Source organism: Pelecanus crispus, chromosome 6, assembly GCF_030463565.1.
Source record: "Pelecanus crispus isolate bPelCri1 chromosome 6, bPelCri1.pri, whole genome shotgun sequence".
NCBI lineage: Eukaryota > Metazoa > Chordata > Aves > Pelecaniformes > Pelecanidae > Pelecanus > Pelecanus crispus.
The window spans coordinates 60,762,435-60,784,355 of record NC_134648.1 but is presented as its reverse complement, the minus strand read 5'-3'; the positions used below and the strand labels follow the sequence as shown (position 1 = coordinate 60,784,355).

The following is a 21,921-nucleotide window of genomic DNA, read 5'->3' as shown; positions in this document are numbered from 1 at the left end:
ATATATCATATGCTGCTTTGGATCAATGAAAGCCCATGCTCATCCACTAAGCACTCAATACCCTGGAAAATTTGCATGTCCTATAGATTCTGTTCATTTGTATGGCTAATTAAAATGAGGAGAATGTGCTATTGATCTAATTATGAAACATATGCATAATTTGGGATGCATAGGGGATAAAATGTGGTGGCTGCACTGTTATGCCTTTCAAAGTCATGCCGTTGTCTTACAAGATAGAGAAGGATTTATGGGTATGCCACTTTCACTGATGCCAGCTGACATACAGACACAAAAATAAATGGAGTCCTTGTCAAAGGGCTCCATTTCCCCTGTTAAGCCAGAGGGTGCTGTGCCTGGAAAACTGTCCAAGCAAGAGGGGGTTGGCAGGGGGACTGAAGAAAGAGCATGCAGTTCATCCACCACTGCATGTGTATCAGAAGTAGGAACTGATATGGAGAGGAAACTCTCTGGAAATTTGACAATGAACAGTTACTCAAAACGCTGCAGCTCCAGTGAGGACAGCTTTGAGTTACAGGGTAGCACAAGATCAGAAGCTAAAAGCTTTGTTAAAAGCAAAAATAAGGATGAAGGCTATCGACCCCATCGATCAAAGCACTGTCAGAAAGGGGGTGAAAAAACCCACGGACTGGAGCACTCTTCTCTATATCCAGCAGAAGTGGGAAACACAAGCCAAAATCAACAGAGGCAGAAGACTCCTCACAAGAAAAGTAGTTCCTCTGCATCTGATTTGAGCTTGGTGAGTCAAGGATCATCAAGTTCACTGTCTGTTGTGGAAGAAAAAATAGAAGCTAAACTCAAATTCTCTCAATTTATTAATGAAGTTACTTTCAGAGTGCTTGATCCCATGAGCCTGAGGGCATACCGAGCTGCTAAACTGAAAAATACCTTTCCATCCAGTGTGAGAAGCCTCGATGATTTGCACATTAAGAGAAAGTCTCCAGAAAGCTGGAAAGAGAACATTCTAGATGGGAAAACCCATCAAGAAGTAGACTTAGACAGTCTGAGAAGTGCCGACATTGTGGTTGGAGCACGAACGCGCAAATTAGAGAAATCCTTGTCCCTGGATACAAGTCCCTCTCTCAGCTCATTTGATAATGGTGCCACATGCAGAACAAGATCTGGCTTGCCTGTAGAGATTATGATTTCTCAAAGCAAAGAAATGCCAGCCACAAAATCTGCGACTCTGCCTAGAAGTACAAGCATGGTGAGCTCTCTCTCAAATCACTTTTTTGAGTGGTATGTGATAAGTACTTGTGCATTAACGTGATTATTTGAGAAGTGTTTCTGTCTTCCTGGGTGGGCTCTTACTGTGTACACAAACTTTTCTCCAGGGTGGAACAAACATGGAGGGTTTATTTTTAGTAGCTGAAGAAACCAGCTCTAGGAGGTATGGGAGGAAGGAAAGACAGCATACAACTAGACAAGACAGTATACAACAGGATTCTTTTTAGTTTGGTGTCTTAAAGGAAGATTTTATGAGATCAAACAAGAAAGGTATTCCTGCACTGCAATGAAGCATATATATAACCAGGTCAGCTCACTATGAGCAGTCAAGGCACCCTCAGAAAAGGGTGAAGAGGGTACTGTGACAGACTACTCAGGTAGTCAAGCTCACTATCTTAGAACTTGCTCAGGTATCTCTACGCTAAACAGGCATGCTCAGTTACTGTGTTTGACTACTAGCAAGAACTCTGACATCCTGAAAATGCTGATAAGGTTTGTGTATTTGGAGTTAATACAACTAGATTGATAATTTCTTTCCTGATTTTTCTGAAAAAAAACCCTGAAGAACTGAAAAAGAAAGAAAAAAAGGCTTAAGTTTTCCTCTCTGGTCTGGCCAAAAATATTTATATTTTCAATTTTTTCTTATGAGATTCTTTGTTTGGTTGAGGAAGAGATATTTACACCTGTGGAGTGGGGCAAGGGGAAATTGTTGGGTTTTGCTTGCATGGCATTGTCAGAAATCCTGAGTTCCAAACCTTGAACTGATATATTATGCTATTATGTCTCCAGAGCAGTAGTTGTAATCCTGCTAAAACAATAAAGGTCCAGGAACTGTTGCTTAAAACTATACACATGTATGCAGATGTTGCTAAAATGGGAGCTGCTACAGCTGCATTATTCTTTAAAAAGTCTATTCAAATTTAGAAAGAAAAGGTTGTCTGTTTTCACAGAGGACTGTAGCAAGTGGGAGAACATCCTAGTTTTAAGAATTTCATGCAGTCTTCAGTAACCCAAGCTTAGGATTTTATAGAATGTCCATGGATGTTTTAATCATCACCTATCAAAGATGGCTGGAGGGAGAAGAGGTGAAAGATGATGAAACACAGAGAGAATTTGCACACTGTGTCATGTCACAGCTCCACAATGGCAGCTGCCCTGCAAAGGGGTCAGAAGGCTCTAGCCTGAGCCCATGGCAGGGTACGCTTTTTTCACATTTCAATTAGCCATCTGTCAGAGCATCTTTTCCAGTGGACTTGCTCATACTGTACACATTGGAATGTCCAACCGATCGAGTACTAACTGACTAAACACTCCTGAGTGCTCTGTAATTCCACTGAGTTAATGTAGGCATCAGTCTACTCCAATTTAAGTAGCTGAAGAAACCAGCTCTAGGAGGTATGGGAGGAAGGAAAGACAGCATACAACTAGACAAGACAGTATACAACAGGATTCCTTTTAGTTTGGTGTCTTAAAGGAAGATTTTATGAGATCAAACAAGCATCAGCCTGCTCTAAATCTAGTCATTCAAATTAAACACAGTGGTTACCAAGCATTTCACCTCAACAAACAATGCTTCAGACTGCAAAGCTCAACATGAGAAAACAAAGGAGAGGCAGGGCACAAAACAAAAGCAAAACACGTTCAGCCACATGCAAAAACTTTGACTTCAATGCAATTTATTCAGTGCAAGTCCTCACCTGAAGCATGCCTAGTAAGAAGCAAAAGGATAATTGTATAGACAGTCTTGGGTGCCATTATTGTAAAGATATTTAAAAAGTATTTGGTTATGTAATGTTCACTTGAATACGCATATAGAATATTGCCTAAAACTGTTTCATGTTTTAGTTGCCAAGTTATTATTCATATGCAGAAGATAATCTTTGTGACAAAGAAATTGATCTGGTTACATTGACTTAGATATAAAAACAGGATAACACAGGTATAGCAACACACATCCTGAAGAACATGAAATAACATGCTTGAAGGTTTGAGGTTAGGAAAGCTGCACCTAATTAAAAAAAAGTGACTTAGAAGGGAAATGTTGTGACATTGCCTCCTGTCTGTTATGTTTTCTGAAAAACCCTGAGGTGTCCACAACTGTATCTGCACTATCTTTGATATGTCTATATTGGATCCAGACCCACTAAAGTGATTTTCAACTTTCAGACTTCTGAGAACTGGTCAAAATGTTCGGGGACATTTCTGTAGCAAGAATTTATCGGTTTGCAAACAACTGCCACTGAAATGAAATCTCACGAAGAAACCACCTTCACTGTAGGTCTATGCAGAGGAATTTCCAGACAGCTAGCAGTATCAAAAAGGATGCTCCATTTAGTGACTGAAGTTAAAGGGAATTCTGATGGGTAGCAAGCAATTACCAAATATGATGGGCATGACGTTGCTATGGTCTAAATATTTTAGTAACCTGGCCAGCAGGATGATATTATTTCCCATTTCTACATATTGATCTAAATTTGGAGTCACTGGATAAATAAGCAGGAAAGCAAAATGATTTAACTAGATGAAAGCAAGCTTCTGAATCCACACCAATGTAGAAGAGGGTGAGCAATTTGAGGCTATGTCATACTTCTGGGCTGAAACAAAACGACCAGTTCAGTAGGCTGAAAAATGCAGGAAAAGTCTGAAAAGGGTTGTACACAATGGAAAGTTTCTCAGAACTGGGACACATGCTTGTCAGAGTCTGTCAAAGGACAAATCAACAGAGACAAATGTGGATGGGTCCAAACAATACATATTTTCCTCAGATACAGGGTATGTTTCAAAGAAAGCTAGGGATGAGAGGAGACTGGTCTGTGTCTTTTAATACACATTTTATCTTAAATACATTTGTTTCAAGTAACCAATGCCTTCAGAAAAGCTTTGGATACCACTGCTATTGTTCCAGGAGGAAACTATGGGTAAAAATTTAGTTCTTGAATAGTCATACAGGAGACTGACTTCAGACCTGAGTAAGTCTGCAGCATCTTGAGATTTGAATCAACCTCAGTATTACATTTCAGTTAACTTTAGTCATACATGAACAAAGATCAGCTTTCCAACTAGATCTCATCTTTATGTGTCTACTTTTGCCTGCACAAGGGACCATATAACAGAATATTAGACATTGATTTATCTCGATCACAGGAAAGCAGTCCTGTTTCTTTCTTAGAAGAGCTCTGTCTTTCCATCTTATGAGAAGCTATCAGCAGTACACATTCTGTGTGCAAGAGATCTTAGAAGCAATTAATTATTGACCTCATCATTGCAACTATGTGCATACACATCCTCAGGAATTGTGCACTTGTGACCTAACGCCATGACATTATCTCATCACACAGAATAAGCAAGGTCAAGCCTGATCAATACAAATGACTTCCTAAGCTGCAATATCCCCTCTGAGTTGCTAGCAGTACAATGTTGCAGTTTGGCGCAGGGGATGTCTTAAAAAACAAGCTTGGGCTGGGATAATGGCACTTCTACAAAACATTTTGGAAGTTAAGCCTTCAGATGCTATAAAATGTGCCTGAAACAGGCAGGTGGTAAGAGGGCAGAAAGATGGCCTTGCTCCATAGGAACTAACCATGCTTACGGAGCCATGTCTGAGAATAATTTAGCTGCATTAGCTGCAAAGCTGCAACAACAAAGGTAGAGCCAACAACAATGGCTTATTACCTAGACAGCATCACTGCATTAACACAGACTCTTTCTGAACCCTGAGTGATGTGTCTGTGTGGCAACACATTAGGTGGGCTTCTCAGCTTGGTCTGGCACCAGCTTCAGGGTTTCTTCTATATTTGACATACTGCAGCTACCAAGCTAACTGCATCCCTGCTTGTCTCACATCTCCATCTGTATTTTGTCTCTCAAATGAATTGCACAAGTCTCATCACCCAGCTTAGGCTGATGCTACAGTCACCTGTCAGGACAAGGCACCTGGAAAGTCACTGATGCAGTCATGCTGCCTCCTGTGTGCTTTAGTCTAAAGGGCCAAACTTTGGGTCCATATAAGCAATTCAGTTCCCTCCTGTAGCCTTAGCAAATTCATCCGAAAACAAAGTATTCATTCTTGCTCTGATTTCAGTCAAAATATGCCCTAAAGTATTTAATTTCTATAGCCCTTGACACAGAAGGGGACAAGTGCCTGTTACAAAGGCTTGCATCCTTATAAAACGCAGACAAGTGAAGCACAAGCTAGAATAACACCCCTTTTCATTCCTTTCACAAGAAATTAATATTACAATAATTATTGTAAAGAAGAAATATGACCAGTGTAGACATTTATATAAGATTGAGAAGATTCAAATCCTGATGATGTATATATCTAATCCAGGTAGGCTGTTTAATTCTTAAGGAACCCTATAGGTAGCCTACTGAAGTAAAGTGTCATAGACATTAACAAAAACAAGGAAAGTGATACTAATTTCTGCTCTTTCTGCTGTCTGTTATGCATGAGGATTCCTGCTGTTCATTACAGGTACTCTTGCAACAATGCCTTAGCGTGGGGATGGCTCTCTGAAGGTGCAGAGGCGTCTTTAGAAATTATAGCCTGACACACCTGAACTTCCCAGGCATGAAGGAACCTAAGGCAGAGTAAGACTGTCCTGCAAAGTCTGTGGTAGAATGTCATAACAGTAGAACATGCAACTAATCTTCCATTTATAAAGAAACTCAATTTCTAGAGCACCCAAGTTCTAACAGAATCTCACTGAAAGAGAAGACAACATGGTGATTTTTGTTGGTCTAGGCCAAAGCTCTTTTATACAAGAAGGCTTCCAGTCCTCTTTCAGCCCTTCCAGCCTGCCACCATGCTGTAAAAAAGACAATTGCTTTGTTCTTGGACGAATGACAAATCTTTCATTTTCATTTACAGTACAGTGTTTACAAGTAAGATGTGGGTCCAAATACATTATAAGGGGAAGTATCTATTATTTCACTGACTCATGCATGCAATATGCTAAAAGAGAAATAGTAAGAGGTGGCACCAGAAGCGCAGAAAGGTGAAGTGATTTGTCCAGGTCAATGATCAAGCCAGCAGCAGAACACAGGCCTGAAAATCCTTCCAGTGTCCTATTTTCTGGTCCATGGCTGCTCTTTCAGGCAAGGTAGAACTACACTTAATAGCAGAAACAATGAAGCTCTGATCCTCAGCTCTGGTAACTCAAGGTTACCAGAGGAAGGTAAGAAAGAGAACAGTATCAGGTGCTTCAATTCTTTAGCACATGACATGCACATGATGGAACATGCCACATGGCCACCTTTCCTGGCATCCTGGCCTCCCTCTTGCCATGCTGCCTCGTATGAAACTGCTTAGAAGTTTGCTCCCCCTCTGCCTTGTAAATTGGAGGTGACCATCAGGCAGTCAGTAGTCTAAAAATGTTTTGTCAAAATAGGTATTAAAATACATATAATCATATAATCATAGAATCATTTAGTTCCTTTACCAAAGACTTGATTGAGAGAAGATATCAGTCACTTCTTTTCACCAGAGACATCAGACAAATACAGCAATTTTCAGACTTAGTAACTTTAAACTCATTATTATATGAAGTGAGCATAGCCACTGAGCTGCTAGCAATATAAACCATAAAAACCTCACTGTGTTTTTTTTAGTTCATCTGCAGATCCCTGAAAACAGTATCTGTGTCTGGTAATACTGTTTAAGAATCACAGGTCAAAACAATTGAATTTGGGTGTGGAAAGCAGAGTACCACATCTTCAGCCAATTGGGGCTGCTGTTCCTCGGTACTTCCAAGGATTCATATTGCATCATTATAACCTTTCTCCTTCTGATACCAACACTGACTGTTTTTCCAATTCTATACACAACTATTACGAAATTGTCACTCTGGGTGCAGCAGTAATGAGTAGTATTGCAAATGTATGCAGATGTGTACACTTGGCGCTTCCAGGATAGATATATAAGCTTTATAACACCTCATAAGTGTTAGGCAGCCAAATACTCTAAGCTATAAAATCTGATGGTCAAAGAAATGGTAGTGTTTTCTGACCCTTACTCCATCTGAAATCAAAGACAAACCTCATTTTCCACTGATCGAGCTATCTTGAATATCTCCTCAATCTCTGAGAGCTCTTAGCCATGCTAGGTTTGAAGCACGTAGTAGTATTAGTCATACCAGCAGCAGCCAAGCTGGGGCAAGATGGAGCTCAGCAAAGACTAACAGTCCAAGTATTTACCCAACTTCATCAGTTAAATATAGAGTTCTGAATCTTCTCTTTCATTTTGTTTGTGACATTTATGGTACAGTCACAAGACATAGGAAGCCAAGAAGGCCATGTGCAATTTCATCTATAGTTAACTTAACACCTCTTGTCCCGACAATGTGGCATTGACTCCTTTTCCCACTGCTAAGAGCAGTGCAGCAGCCATGTACTGTAGGAGAGATCAGCATAATGTTTTTAGAGCAGCAGATGTGACATCTTTTTACAAGCAACAGTATGAGCAGATGGTGTTTAGAGAGTTCTCCTTGCCTGCTCTAAAACACCTCCGTTGGGTCACTAATGGATCCTTCGTCTAGTCGAACACAGTGCATAAAGCTACAATGTTCCCAAGATGACGCATATGGTCATTTACAGCTTCTCAGCTCATCAAATACAAATTAGATCAAAATCTTCTTTACAGAGCATAGACATCTATAAGCCAGCACACTCAAAAGTGTAAGCTGTTTATTCAAGACAGGATAAAATAAAGATAGTCTGAGCTGCTTGACAATAAAAAGAATATTTTTTCAATGAAATTAAGTATCTCACCAAAAAGCCTGCAATTTTTGAAGTGAGGGTTGTCCTCCCTCCCTGCCACCCCCTCCTCCCCATTTTTAGAGAAGAAGGGGAGCAGCAAGTGAGTCAGGAAGGAGATGTTTGGATAAAGGAACAGACATTCTTATAATGGGGAACTTCTGCACAGGATTCAGGGCTCCACCCAGAACACAAAACCATTTTCCAACCAAAGCTACTATTTGCCTTCAGAGGGGCAGCAACTCAGCCAGACAAAAATGCTGAGCACATGCAGTTCAGATTGATGTTGCTATCTCTTGGCACCAGCCACAGGAAAGCAACACTGGCAATCAAAAATTTTTAGAATTCCTTTTCCAGTGATTTTTGTTAACAGGACTTTTCCCCTTCCTTTGAGTTTGAAAATCACTTCTCAGTTGCACTCTCTATCTTTGGGTGCCTTTAGAAAGAAATGGTACTTTCAGAGTAATGGAAGTACAACAGGCTTATAACAATTACCATCAACAGACATGCCTGAAAACTGCTGAGCCAGACAAGGGAAGGCAAAAGAGCAAGAGGTAGAAAAGACCAATAGATCTTTCTTCTCTGGCCCAGGTTTGGTCTCAAAGCCTTTCTGTGTAATTCATGACAAAAGATTTTAAAGGTGTTTCAACCCATTTTTCATTTCTTCCTTCAGCCAGCAGCCCGTTTGTCATGTTTACAAAATGGTGTTTTTTGCCCTGCCATAGCATGGCTTTGGTATATCACAGAAGCAGACCTCAGCAGGTAGTGACTCCTTCCAACAGACATATGCAATAATTAACACAACCATTTTGCCTGGTCATAGTGAAAATCTCTGAATTCTAACATGAGAAGATTCAAGTGAAAGGTAATGCCCAGAGCCAGAGTTTGCTCTGATTTATTTTTCACTTGTGAGTGACTGATATTTTTGCCCCACTCATTGTAAGGTTTTCGGATCTATTAAAATTCTGCTCACTGACATACTGCATGCAATTAATAGAAACATAGGCATAACCTTGCTCCTCTCCCCACCATGCTCTAACGTCTAACCTGAGTCAAATAAAAGTTCACTTCTTAATATGAACCTAGCACAGCATGCATTTAGGGCACAGAAAAGAGGGAATCAGTATTGCATTACTCTGCCAAAGCTGCACTTGAAATACTCTGTTTTCTTTGTAGGTCTTGGTGCTCCGTGGGTTTGAATCTCACATCAGAAACTGTAGCATTAAAACTCTGAGACTGGCAAATTTCTAGAGCAGAAACTTTCATGAGTTACAGGATGGATTGAAGGGTTTTATACTAAATGTAGGCCTCAGAAATGAAACCTACTGGCCCTGGCACCATCGCTCATGTCTCAGAATATCAGGAACTGCTGGCTTTGACCTCAGGTCTGGTAAGGAGAAGCAGGACCCCATTTGGGAAGCTGTTTTGTATTTATAAAATACGTACTTTTTCATAAAACTCTAAAAAATGGCATTTTCACCGACTAGTCAGACATTGACTTCCTCTTTGCAAAGGGGCTTAAATCTGACCTTCTCAGATGAAACTCTTCAGTGCCAGGAGTTTTAGATGACAGGAAAACACATCTTGTGGATAAGAAAGCAGCAGCAGATGCTATAAAACTTGGCTTTAAAACAGTCTCCCGTGATATTCTCATAAGCAAGCCAGGAAAATATGGGGAAAAATATTAAAAGGTAGATGCAAAACTGATTGGAAAATCTTATTGAGAGGGTAGTTTATAATATTCAGTTGTGCCTGGGGTCTCAGGGGGACCAATACGATTTGGTATTAGCAAGCTGATGCATTTGCTTTGAGATATCATTGCTATCTATCTAGAAAGAGTACATAAAACATGCACTTCTGCTCCTTTGTCCTATTTGGAAACTACAATAGCACCCCTGTGCTATACCCCTGTGTAATACTCTTGAGAGGATGCTTGTGAAATTTCCAAAATGCTGGCTTCCCAAGAATAAGGAGGAACTTAGCAAGTTTAAAGGAAGCTCTCCCATCTCTGAAAATCAGCCATGGTGGTAAAGCCTTCAAGACTTTTTTCTGTGTCATAGAAAACTTATTCAGTACCTAGAACAGAGAGAAGTCGTTTAAGCATCCCACTGTGTGTCCCATCCCTCAAATCACCACTGTATCTACAACTAAATTTGTTTCCTTTTTCACTACCAAAAGGATATTCCAGAACTTGTTCGGAGCTTAGTGTTGAAAAAACTCGAGTGAGCTGGATACAACAACATTGGAGTACCTATCGCTGAACAGCTAGCTCGTAGACTGTAGTCTGCAAAGCCTTCTGTTATGACACTGTTGGCCAACAGCTCTCAATTTCTGACAGTAAATTCAATACCCCCCAAGATAAATAAAAATTATTCAAATGCACATCTGTATCTGTTGAGTTTATGAGCTGTTTTCATTAATATTTGATGTTAGCTGGGCAAGAATGATCAGTGACATGACAGTCTCTGCCTCCTGCTCCCTGCTTGGATAGCAAGAGCATTTAAATGAAAGAGAATCAGGAATAAATACTAGGCCTGTTCATACAGCAACACTTGTTCTCTTGAAAATAAAGAGACATTTCCCCCAAAGAACAGCTATTCCCTAGATGACTGTAGTAACAAAAACCTGCTGTGTGAACATGGTTAAAATGAGCGGCTATTGAGGATTCAAAAACCAGTTCACACCACTTGTTTCGACAGCAGCCAGACAGATCTTCACACTGCTTGCTATGCAGCGCTGTGCTGCGAGCTCACAGAAAGTACCAGACACGTCCTATTTCTGGAGACTCAGGCTGAATCATAGTCTTGCAACAAGAAAACCGGGACTGCCTGTAAGCCAGCTGGATGAAACAAATCAGCAACAGTCACTGGTGAACAGTCGGGAGCCGGAGGGCACCTTAATGGTGCTGACTGCCAGAGGCGTCCTCCACCTTGTCCACAGCACAGGACCCCATGTCAGCCCCCCAGTGCCATCAGTCCCTGCCCCAGCGATGCCGCATCAGGGCCGGTCTCAGCTTCCTACGGCCCTACCCTGCCTGGCCACGGGCCCCATCAAGCCAGGCCCACCCGCAGGCCCACAGCCCAGCCCAGCCCTGTCGCCAGGAAGGTGCCCTATGCCCAGGGCTGGGGCTGCCCCCAGTGCCCCCTGGCTGCCCTGCTGCTGCCTGGGGTGGTGGGACAGGCCCTGGCTGCAAGGCCCTGCCTTCATGGACCCCAGGGGGGCCCCATGGCTGCTGGGCCCCAGGGAGTCCCGGGCCCTGCAGCGGGGCACGCAAACACAGGGTGGATGGAGGCAGCGCTGTGCCAGACACTCACCTCCTGCCACTCTGGCAGAGCCGATCCCTGAGGAGCAGCAGAAGATAAAATATTGCCCAGTACACGAGAGGTTATCGCAAGGAGGAAACAGAATCACCATATTGCTGTCCCTGCTCACTGCAGGGGGGTTGGGCTAGACGACCTCTAAAGGTCCCTTCCAACCCAAAGCATTCTATGATTCTATGATACTGCAAACCATACAAAACCAGATTAACTCACTCATCATAAGTAATTTACCTGGAGTAACAAATTGGTAACAAAAAAATGCTAAATTTGTCTTCATAGGTGCCCATATTAAGCAGTAAAATGCAGAAAAGACCCTTCATTTGCCTTGGATATGCCTGTCTTCTCCATTTTTCAGTTCTACTAAACCAAAATGGATGCTAAAACAGCCAGAAAAGTTACATGAGGGAAGGGTACAGTCCAGTACAATCAATGTAGTTAATTAAAAATACAATTAAACCAGAAACAGTAATGAGAATTGGAACACAATAAATAATTAAAACGAAATTAGTTTGGCTCTTTTGTTGAGCCACTCAGTCCCCAGTTAAATGTAAATGGCTTTTTACTTCATTGACAGCTACAACAGCAGACCTTATGCAGCTCTAAGTTCTCCTTCCAGTGTTAGGGTGTAAGTTCATAAGCCCCCCTTTCCCACCTTCCCCTTGCTGTACCCACCTTCCGCAACCAGTCTGCCATTCAACTCCCAGTGCTGTAAAACTGGGAGCTGGACTGAGGAGTTGCAAATACAGAGCAGGAAAGAAGCATATGGTAGTAGAAAATAACAAAAAGCCTGTTAATTATTCCAACAAAATATGAAACATTCCCCAGCAGCAGGAGGGAAGCTGTTGGCAAATTATATTTATCTGTTTATTTATGTTGGAAATAGGCAAGGGCAGAAAGAAGTAAGACTGTTCCACTCACAAGCTACTGGCAGCTTTCTTGTACCTTCCTTATAACCATTTTGGAGTGTAGGAGCTAACATTGCACGAAGCAACTTGGGAAGGAAAGAGGCTTTATTCTTCAACCACCAGGCCTTCAGAACAAATGCTGGGTACTAACATAGCTAACTGCTTCATTTCTGAGCTCAGGTCTGCAGGAATCATTTCTATAGGTTATTGTGTCTCTGTCTGATATTACCACAGCAGTGTTACAGCTCTATAAATTGTGTATTGACAGCTGTGGTCGGTTTCCTGCTTTTCTTGTATTCATTCACATCTTAAGTGTTCCTTCCTTCCTTGAAGGAAATACATCTCTCCCCTGTGTTGGGAAATGTTAGTGACAAAGAGCAGGGTGCTGAGAAGAAAGTTTCAGCTTTCACTTTCTCATTGCATAACCTCTCTAGTTCTTTGAGAAGGAAGAAACAAATGAACCCTTCTGGCTGAGTCACTATTTAATAACACAATAATTAGCTACACATCATGACAACTAGGGATTAAGTACTTTCCACTCTTATTGGACTTCTATCATCAGAAGAAAAACAACAGGTAGCCCTTCTAGTAACTCAGTTATTTTAGTACCACAGATCGATAGTTTCATTCTTGCATTTCTGAAAACTATGAAGCCTAATAGCTATAATAAATACTAGCATGTGTCCTCTAAGCTATAATGGAATTTTATGAAGGTTTATGTGCACTGCTGTAATATGTCAGGAAGAACTAGCTAACACATGTCTTTTAAATCCTTACTTCCTGTTGAACAGCAATTGTTAACACCACAGCTGCTTCAGTGCTGATTGTTGTTTTGTGTACTGACAAATATTTCCAGATAAGCATTGCTGCAAAATGTAGGCAAAATTGGACATAAATTTATAGGGTTTACCACTATGTATGAGACCTTTCTGTTAAATCTGGACAATCATGGAAACTCCTGAGACAGAGGAAAGCTTTCCTGAGATGGTCAATGCAAGGGATGGCATAATACCGGCTTTTCTTACAATTGCTTCCACTGGTTTATTGTGTATCTTTGCGTAAAGGTCTATCTTGGCATTGCCTCAGTTTCCCCAGTTATAAATAAGAATAACTCTTAATGTAATCAGTTTTGTATAGTGTTTCAAGATCCTCTCATAAAATGGATGTGTGGAAAAAATATACCTTAGAACTTTGAAGGAATTCAATGATCAATTAATTCCCTTATTTGCATAGTTTGAGGAGTCCTTATGCTAATGTATACTGGAAATTTTTTGTAAGCCCCTGTAGTGCTTACCAAATATAAAACCAAAGTAGCTGACCTATGCTGCTGTCCTGGTTTTGGATGGGGTAGAGTTAATTTTCTTCCCAGTAGCTGGCATAGTGCTGTGTTTTGGACATGACAGCTGCTTAGGAGTGTTTCTGCTCTTGCTATTCTTAAGTGCTTATGCCTTGCTTTGGTTCTTGTTAAAAACTTTTAAGAAACAGCCTGTTACTGAAAACATGATATCTTTTTCTGAACTACAAAATAGAAAAATAAATTCTGATGCGTGCTAAATTATCGTATAATCTTTATATCAGAGAGGAAATAACTTTAAGAATGTTGTGTGGAGTCTGGTCAGCAAGGTAAAGGTATAACACTGCAAGATACGTAAAGGTGAAGGTATTATTCCAGTTTGGAGGGAGCATGGGAGAAATTTTCTTGAGGCACTGAGGGACAACTGAGGCTTGTGCTTATTGTCATAATACCTCAAGACAGGGGCAACAGCTTATTTCACTCCTCAGTTTCCAAGAATTATTTAAAGTGAGCAGCCTTTTTTTCAGTGGGCAGTTTTGCATGAGTGTCACTCCCAGGTCCTTCTTTCAGCAACTAAACTAGACACACATTCACCAAAAGAATTACATGTTTCCACAAACCTCTGTACACCTTTTGTTTTTTTACCAGAACAGACAGGTTGACACTGAATCGTGAGACTAATACCTTTCTGTTATTTCACACTTAATATAGCTTATGAACCTTCTAGTCGTAACAGAATTTTACAAAGCATAGGTATGTCCCTCTAGGATGACAGGAAGAAAAAAATAGGCAGTGACTGGCTTCTAGATTGCTTCAGTTTGTTGAAAGGAAAATTTCTGTATGGCAGTAAATGGTCCTTAGGTCCAGACCAGTAAGTCTGGTTCTTTCCAAAGTTACCTATACCCTATTATCACATTAACTCATTCTTTTTCTTCCAGATCAAGGCATCATCACTGTAACCTTAGTAATGGCATGAGTGTTATATTTTTTAGGGAGATTTCCTGGGTATCAAATATAACAACATTTTCCAACAAAAGTGTTGCACATGCACAGATATGTCTGCAATGCTGTCTTTTAAGGGCATCTAAACCTATGAACATATTAACACCCTTGTGTGCCATCTAAATTTCTCTCCCTGAAGAAATTACTCCTTTGTACTTATGTAATTCCAGTTGGGCTGTATGTAACCAAAAAAATTAAATCAAGTCCGTCTATAATGTCAGTGCACTGTCAACCCCTGAAAACTTTGATCTACACAGAATGACTGCATGACGTGGCAAATTTAACTGTCTTGTCTAAGGTTTGTCCTGTCTTCCAGCAGTCGGTGCCATTTTTGCCAGCCACAGCCCAGAACTTGCAGCCTCTCTGAACTGTGAGGCTGTTGCAGTTCAGACTTAGTTCAGTCACAGACTGCACATATTTACACTTTCCTTTTATAGCTCAAAGTTAAAAATATCTTACGTTTCTATGTCAAGTACAGCACTCAAACCCCTGTAATGCAGTTTTGCGGTTAAGATACTGTGTCTGGATTAACTGGAAACTTAACTTCAGTAAAAGTGCAGCAGAACTTGCTACTGTCAGAAATCATAGAATCATAGAATCATAGAATCATAGAATCGTTTAGGTTGGAAAAGACCTTTAAGATCATCCAGTCCAACCATTAACCCACACTACCAAGTCTACTCTAAGCCAATCAAGGGCAGACTAGACTAAACCATGTCCCGAAGTGCCACATCTACCCGTTTTTTAAACACTCCAAGGGATGGGGACTCCACCACCTAAATCTACCTTTTTATTATCTTGCTTTCCATTGTCATCTACTACTTTCACAGATGATGGGTGCACCTTAAAATCTTTTCCAGTTGTCTTCTGTATTTCCAAAATTACCCGATATCTTTATACTTTCTGTATTTTTATTTACAACTGGTGCAATGGGGTGTTGTGCATTCACTTTGGGCCTGCAGTAAAATAAATTCTCTTTATTCAGTGATGCATTTCCACCTGTCTCCACTTAACAGAACGCATTCAAACTTAAGTGATAGCCATGTTAGTGTTTTATATTAACACTTTACCTCTCAAAATATCAAAAGCAGAAAATAAAAAAGAGAACTCAGTTAAAAAAAGAAACAAGTGGTAAAAGAGTTATAGCGTTTCATGCACTTCTGGCATAAAAGCCTGAAATTATTTATCACTGTGTTATATTTATTTGTGGAAAAAGATGATTTGAGGATCATGACAAATACTGTAAGTAGGAAGGTCTAATGATAGTTGTGCTGTTCTTATCAATGTATAATACATTATGGCCAGTGTGGAACTGCTCATTACTGAGACATGAAGTCAAAGGCAAAGCAGTAGGGTTTGGGAGCCTAATCTTGCAAACACTCACTATGGGGCATTGTGCTTTCTGACATGTTAGGCAATGAAACAAATACAGGCAGACAAGTATTTGCATGTGCTTGGAGTCACCACTTTTCCTTATTCTTTGGGTTGTATACCAAAACTGGATGAGATGCATGTGACAGGTACTGCTTGGAGGTAAGGGAAGAGTAGCTTTGGGACTGATTCTCAGGAGGTAAATAGTGATGGTTTCCCTGGGATCTCATCACATATGAGCTGGGCAGCCTGGCAGTCTGGTAAGCTTGCAGCATCCCCTACAAGCTTGACTCTTCCAGGGAGACAGATTCAGATCGCCGCAAACCCCTGCTGCCAGACACCGTCCTGCTCATCTCATCAGCACGGGCACTGCACTTGAGCTGCTCAGTCCTGAAATGCCTTGAAAACTGTCCAGTTACAGCTCTTGTTGTGGACATGGAGAAAGTTTCTATAGGAATCAGGGAGCAGGGCACATGCTGTGGAGGCCACATTTATCTGAGCCTTTAATTTCTTAATGGAAAAGGATGATGTAGCTTTTCCATTCTGGAGCCATGGGAGAAAACCTGGTACTGCTAACAACCTTTGTGGACAACATGATTTGCATAATTTCACCAAGAATTAGGTGGTTTAATTTCTGATGATAAAGAATGTTAAGAATTCCCTTTGGTTAAAAATAGCTTGCTCCTATGACTGGTTATTAATAGTTTACCCAGCACTGATTTGAAACATTTTGATAAATGTTCAGAACTTCACAGCCTTGTATTTGATCATTTATTTAACTAAACTGCTTAGTATAGAGGTAAGAACATCTTCAAAGCAACAGCTTGTTTAAACCTCTATCTACATAAGTTATTAGTTAGAAGTGACTTGTAATCTTTTGGTATAGCTGGTTTAAAAAATGTTCCAAAAAAACCTTGCTGCATCTTTTATTTTTTTCTTTTTTTTCTCTTTTTTTAAACAAGTCGTTCTTCCATTCCTTTTGGTTCCTTTGGAAAAAAGTCCCTTTCTTTTATGACCAGGCCTTTCTTTACCTTGTTTATACTTTTTAAATACCTTTAAAAGGTATTTAAACTTTTTTAAGTTGGCATAACTTTCTCAAGATTTCTGAATAGGAATTTTGGTAGTTCTTCCTTAATGGTGCTTTGCCTTCAGGCTGTTTATCTGATAACACATTTCCATTATTTATTTTTGTATTTCCTCCCCAACCTGCTTTTCCTTGAGTTAGCCACATATTTGAGTAGAAGAATTTATGTCTTCTTTTGCCTGGTATTAATTTCAGGCAACTTTCCATGCTTCTGTGCTCACATACAAGTTCCCAGTAATCCTGATTCTATGTCACGTGAAACTTCACATTGCACTCTCTCTCCTACCGCTGTCCTGTCATGCTTTTTATGGGAGAAAAACCCAGCTGCCCATTCCAGAAGGAAGCAACAGTGTGCTTCAGTCAGGTCCCCAGTCTGAACAGAGAGGGGCCAGGACCAAAGGACACCCCCAAAAGGAGTGGTAGCATAGTCTTCACAGAGACTAAGTCTCAATTTATGCTGCTAAATAATTGTAATAACCGATTTCTCAGTCTGAGTCTTGCATAATCACAGCAGGTTGGAAGGAATTAAACCATTTTTTTTCAAAGTTCTATAAAATATCATCACTCTGATAAGTAGTACTGTACTGTTTCTATCCCTATAGACAATGTCAGCTTCACACTCTGGCCAACATTCCCTGAAGGACTGATGAGTTTAAAAGAACAGTTATAACAGCCTTTTAAAGATACTCAATTTAATATGACACAATGCTTTCCTTTAAAAAATGTATGGAGCTATACAATAGCAATAAAACACTTTTTCAGTGAATATAGAACTGACTAACAGCTCTCTAAAGGGTTGTTTCAAAAGAAATCACCTTACAAGGATCTCAGAAATCAGGCCTTTTCATTGATGATTGCAAGGAAAACTTTTAAAATTATGATTAATTTATGGATAATGCAAACATTCACAGTGTGGTAATTAATGATGAGATCAGAGCAAAGTGATCTCACTTTTAATTTTTTGAAAGAACATTAATATAGGCAATGATAATATTATACAGCTAGGTGTAAGAAGGAAAGGTCATACTTTTAGACATGTAGATGTGGTGCTTAGTGGTGGACTTGGCAGTGTTAGATTTATGGTTGGACTTGACTATCTTAAAGGTCTTTTCCAATCTAAATGATTCTATGATTCTATGACCTGTTAAAGGTTTTGTTTTCCATTTAAACTGAATTTTTGTATCAAAGAGGGAAGATATTGCTGTGGTTCAAGACTTCATTTCATCTGGCTTCCCAAATCTTGCTTTGCATCTCATTCTCTGTGTGATAATGGGACTAGTCAGGAAATGGATTTGTGTCTTAGTGTCTCTGTATTGATACCTGTAAAACAAATGTTGTAAACAGCGCTTCCCAATATCACAAATATGCAGAGAGAAGAAAAGAACCAAGGTCTGTGAAATCTTCAGAGACAAAAGGAACTGGACTCAGTAACAAAATCACAAGCAGTCTCATATCTGTAAAACACTTATGCCTGACTATGGCAAGGAAACAGGGCATTAAATTAGGTATAAATTAAACTGAAGGAACATTTATATTGGTAGTGATCTTTGGTGTGACAATACAGTTGTGAATATCAAGCAGTGAAATTCTTGCGCAGAAATAAAAAAAAAAAAAAGAGGCTCTGCATTTGCCACATGCTTTGTAGCAAAGTAAATGGGATTTTAGTGCTGAAAATCTGCTTGAGAAATTAATCAGCCTGATAAACTGGGAACAGGCAGACTGCTAAACAGTAAAGCATATAAGCAACTACAAAGTATGTAAGGTTATTTTCTTAAAATAGCTTTCTGGATGTCCAAAAAGAGAGTCACAGTGAGAATCTGAACCTCAAGGTAGAATATTATCATCTCATACAGTTGTACCTTTCTTCTTTGAACAGTGTAAACATGAGGCACTGAGGGAAGAGAACCAGGGAAAGAAGCATTGTCACGAGTGTGGCAGAATAAAGAATCCATTGAACCAAAAAAATTCATATGAAGCATAAAATAAAAAGGATTGAGATAACTAGCTAAAATAGGGAAATGGTTAAAAAGGGCATTCAGCTAACCTGGTATTCTGTATGATTCTGTGATTCTGTGACATATCTAGGAGTAAATGGAAAATAAAAGGCTCAGCAGTAAAAGTAGAAATGTTAGTATATAATATTATATTAATATATCTACATAATTATAGTTAACATGCCAGGAGCCTTTTTTTCACATACACTGTAGGAAAATGCCAGAGCTAGTTGAAGAAAGCCCGTCCTCTGATGTCTTTTTTCAACTGGGAAAGGATCTAAATTTATAGGTGGAAATTCTGGCTCTAGTGATCTCTGTGTGACTTTTACTATTTGATTTGACTGTTTCCAGAGTTTCATCCAACAGGCATATTCCTCTGGGGTAGACAACTCACTTTAACTTCCAGTTTGATATTAGTATTTATCAGGACAGGATGGCATCACTCTTCTCTCTCTTAAACCAAAGGGGATAGCGAGGATTTGCCTGTAAGCCTTGTACTTCAGACATCACTAGAAAGGGCTGTCAGGTTCACCTCCTCTTTAGGCTGCAGTGAGGTCAGTCTAGCAGCCTGGCTATGACTGCAGAGCCAAATGAACCCTCAGAAAGAAATCTTTCATGCTGTCGGGTCATTCTTTCAAAAAGCAAAGCTGCTTTTTTCTCTTTAGAGCAATAACTGGCACATATGAAATGAGCTAGTCAAGTTTTATAGGGAGAATTAATACATTTTATTACACCAGCTGGTACATTCTGAGAAGCAAACAGAAAAGCCATGATGTTCCTGAAACTTTATTTGGAAGAAACAAAGGTTTAAACACGTAAAGAGGTTTTGTTGTTGTTTTCTTTCCCCAGCTGTATCACTTGGCCCAGTAGAAGTTCTCTTGCCCTGCAAGCGTTGCCTGTTTATATCCTTATCTTTTCAAACCCAGAATAGCTCTCCAAAAATGTGTAGTATGGATGTTGTGTACCCTTCCATATTTGGCTACCACTGTATATGGTTGTCTTCAGCTTGGTGATGACCTAAACACTCCCTGCTTTCCTAATCTTCCACATCAATGATCTCCAGAGGTGCATTTTGGAATTTACAGCTCCTGGTATCATAGCATCTAAACTAAAGGTCTAAATGTTTCACAAGAAAATGTATGAAGTGACATAAGTAGGAACTAACTTTCTAACTCCTGTCAGGTAGAATTTGGTTTATACCTTGCTGCCTGAGGATTTATATATCTTTAGATAAATGTCTAACTTTACTCTGATTCCTAGTGATCTTTTAGACTGTCCTGGTTTTGACTGGGATAGAGTTAAATTTCTTCCTAGTAGCTGGCATAGTGCTATGTTTTGGATTTAGTAGGAGAAGAATGTTGATAACACACTGATGTTTTAGTTGTTGCTAAGTAGTGCTTATGCTAGTCAAGGACTTTTCAGCTTCCCATGCTCTGCCAGGTGCACAAGAAGCTGGGAGGGGGCACAGCCGGGACAGCTGACCCAAACTGGCCAAAGGGCTATTCCATACCATATGACGTCATGCTCAGTATTTAAACTGAGGGGAGTTGGCTAGGGGGCAGCAATCACTGCTCGGGGACGGGTTGGGCATTGGTCAACAGGTGGTGAGCAATTGCATTGTGCATCACTTGTTTTGTATATTCTTTTACCATTATTTACTTTTCCCCTTATTCATTCTTGCATTATGAAGGCAGAAACTAGAGCACCTGACAATCATTTTTCTACCCATGGTTTTGTATATGTTTCTCCTAAACTTAATCCATTCGTTTTGCTGTCTCTTCCTAAAGAAGTCTTTTAACTATTTTTAGTTCCTCTTTCAGAAAAACTTTCTGTTTCTGCCTGATGTTAGCAAGATGAAGATCAGAATTTTTTTCAGTACTCTGGACCAGAGTGATATGGTCACAAAAATTACATTTTTTTCTACCTACTTTTTTTACTACAGCAGTGTTAAGCAAATTTTCCTACTGGGTTTTCCATGAGGGTTTTTTGTTCTGTTCCTGTCTTTTACCCCACAATAAATTTAGACTTCTTGCCACCAAGCACACTTGGATATGTCAGTATTGAGTTTTGCCTTCCCCTGTGCTATACCTTCATACAGCTCTCTTAGTTCTCCTTGAAATCTACCATCTCTTGATTATCCTGAGTAAGTTTGTGCTATGTTTAAGGTTTTCTTCCTTCACTCTTCATCTGCTTTTCCTACATTATAGCTAAAGTATGACTCACTAGTCACGGTGTTAACCTATTATTAACCTTTACTTTTATTAACCTTTTGGATCATTTAGTTGTACAATTTCTTTTTCTTAGCTTGTTTTGAATGACAACAAAACTTTACTTCTCTCACTCCTTTTTAACTTCTTGATTCAGCTAATAGGAGCTCATCTTCTCTACAGAGCTCCCTATGGCCTTCTATATGACCTTCTGGAATGACTTGGAGAACACTAACCTTAAGAAACCTTTGAGAAGTAAGTTTTGGGGAATTACACACCAGTCAACCTTGCCTCTGTGGCTGGAATGACCATGGAGCATACCCTCTTTGAATCCATTTCCATGCACATGAATTACTTTTGGTGCAGGGGATAATTCTCAGGTCTCTCTTCAATGTCATCCTTGAATTTTTTGTCAGTCTAACACTGACCTTGTCTATTCTGTGCACAGAGTGACGATACCTCTTTAAAACTCCTATCCCTCTAGTTTTAAATCCAAGGTTATAGAATCATAGAATTGTTTAGGTTAGAAAAGACCTTTAAGATCATCAAGTCCAACCATTAGCCTAACACTACTAAGTCCACCACTAAACCAATTAAGGATAGAGTAATAATTAATTTCGTGTTTCCTGGCTTGGTGGCTGGATTAATTTTTTAATAAAAGTAAAACTAGGAATCATTAAGGCTGGAAAGGACCTCTAAGACCATCAGTCCAACCATCAACCCAACACCACCATGCCTACTAAACC

The 21,921-nt window shown here is 39.9% G+C and overlaps 1 protein-coding gene across 1 annotated transcript in view; it reads left to right on the top strand.

Annotated features, from left to right (window-relative positions):
• The first annotated feature begins 481 nt into the window (after positions 1 to 481).
• BEGAIN (brain enriched guanylate kinase associated) overlaps positions 482 to 21,921 on the top strand; it is a 160,546-nt gene continuing 139,106 nt past the window's right edge. The window contains exon 1 of the mRNA XM_075712823.1: positions 482 to 1,225. Coding sequence (XP_075568938.1) covers positions 482 to 1,225 — 744 coding nt within the window. The remainder of the gene's footprint in view (positions 1,226 to 21,921) is intronic.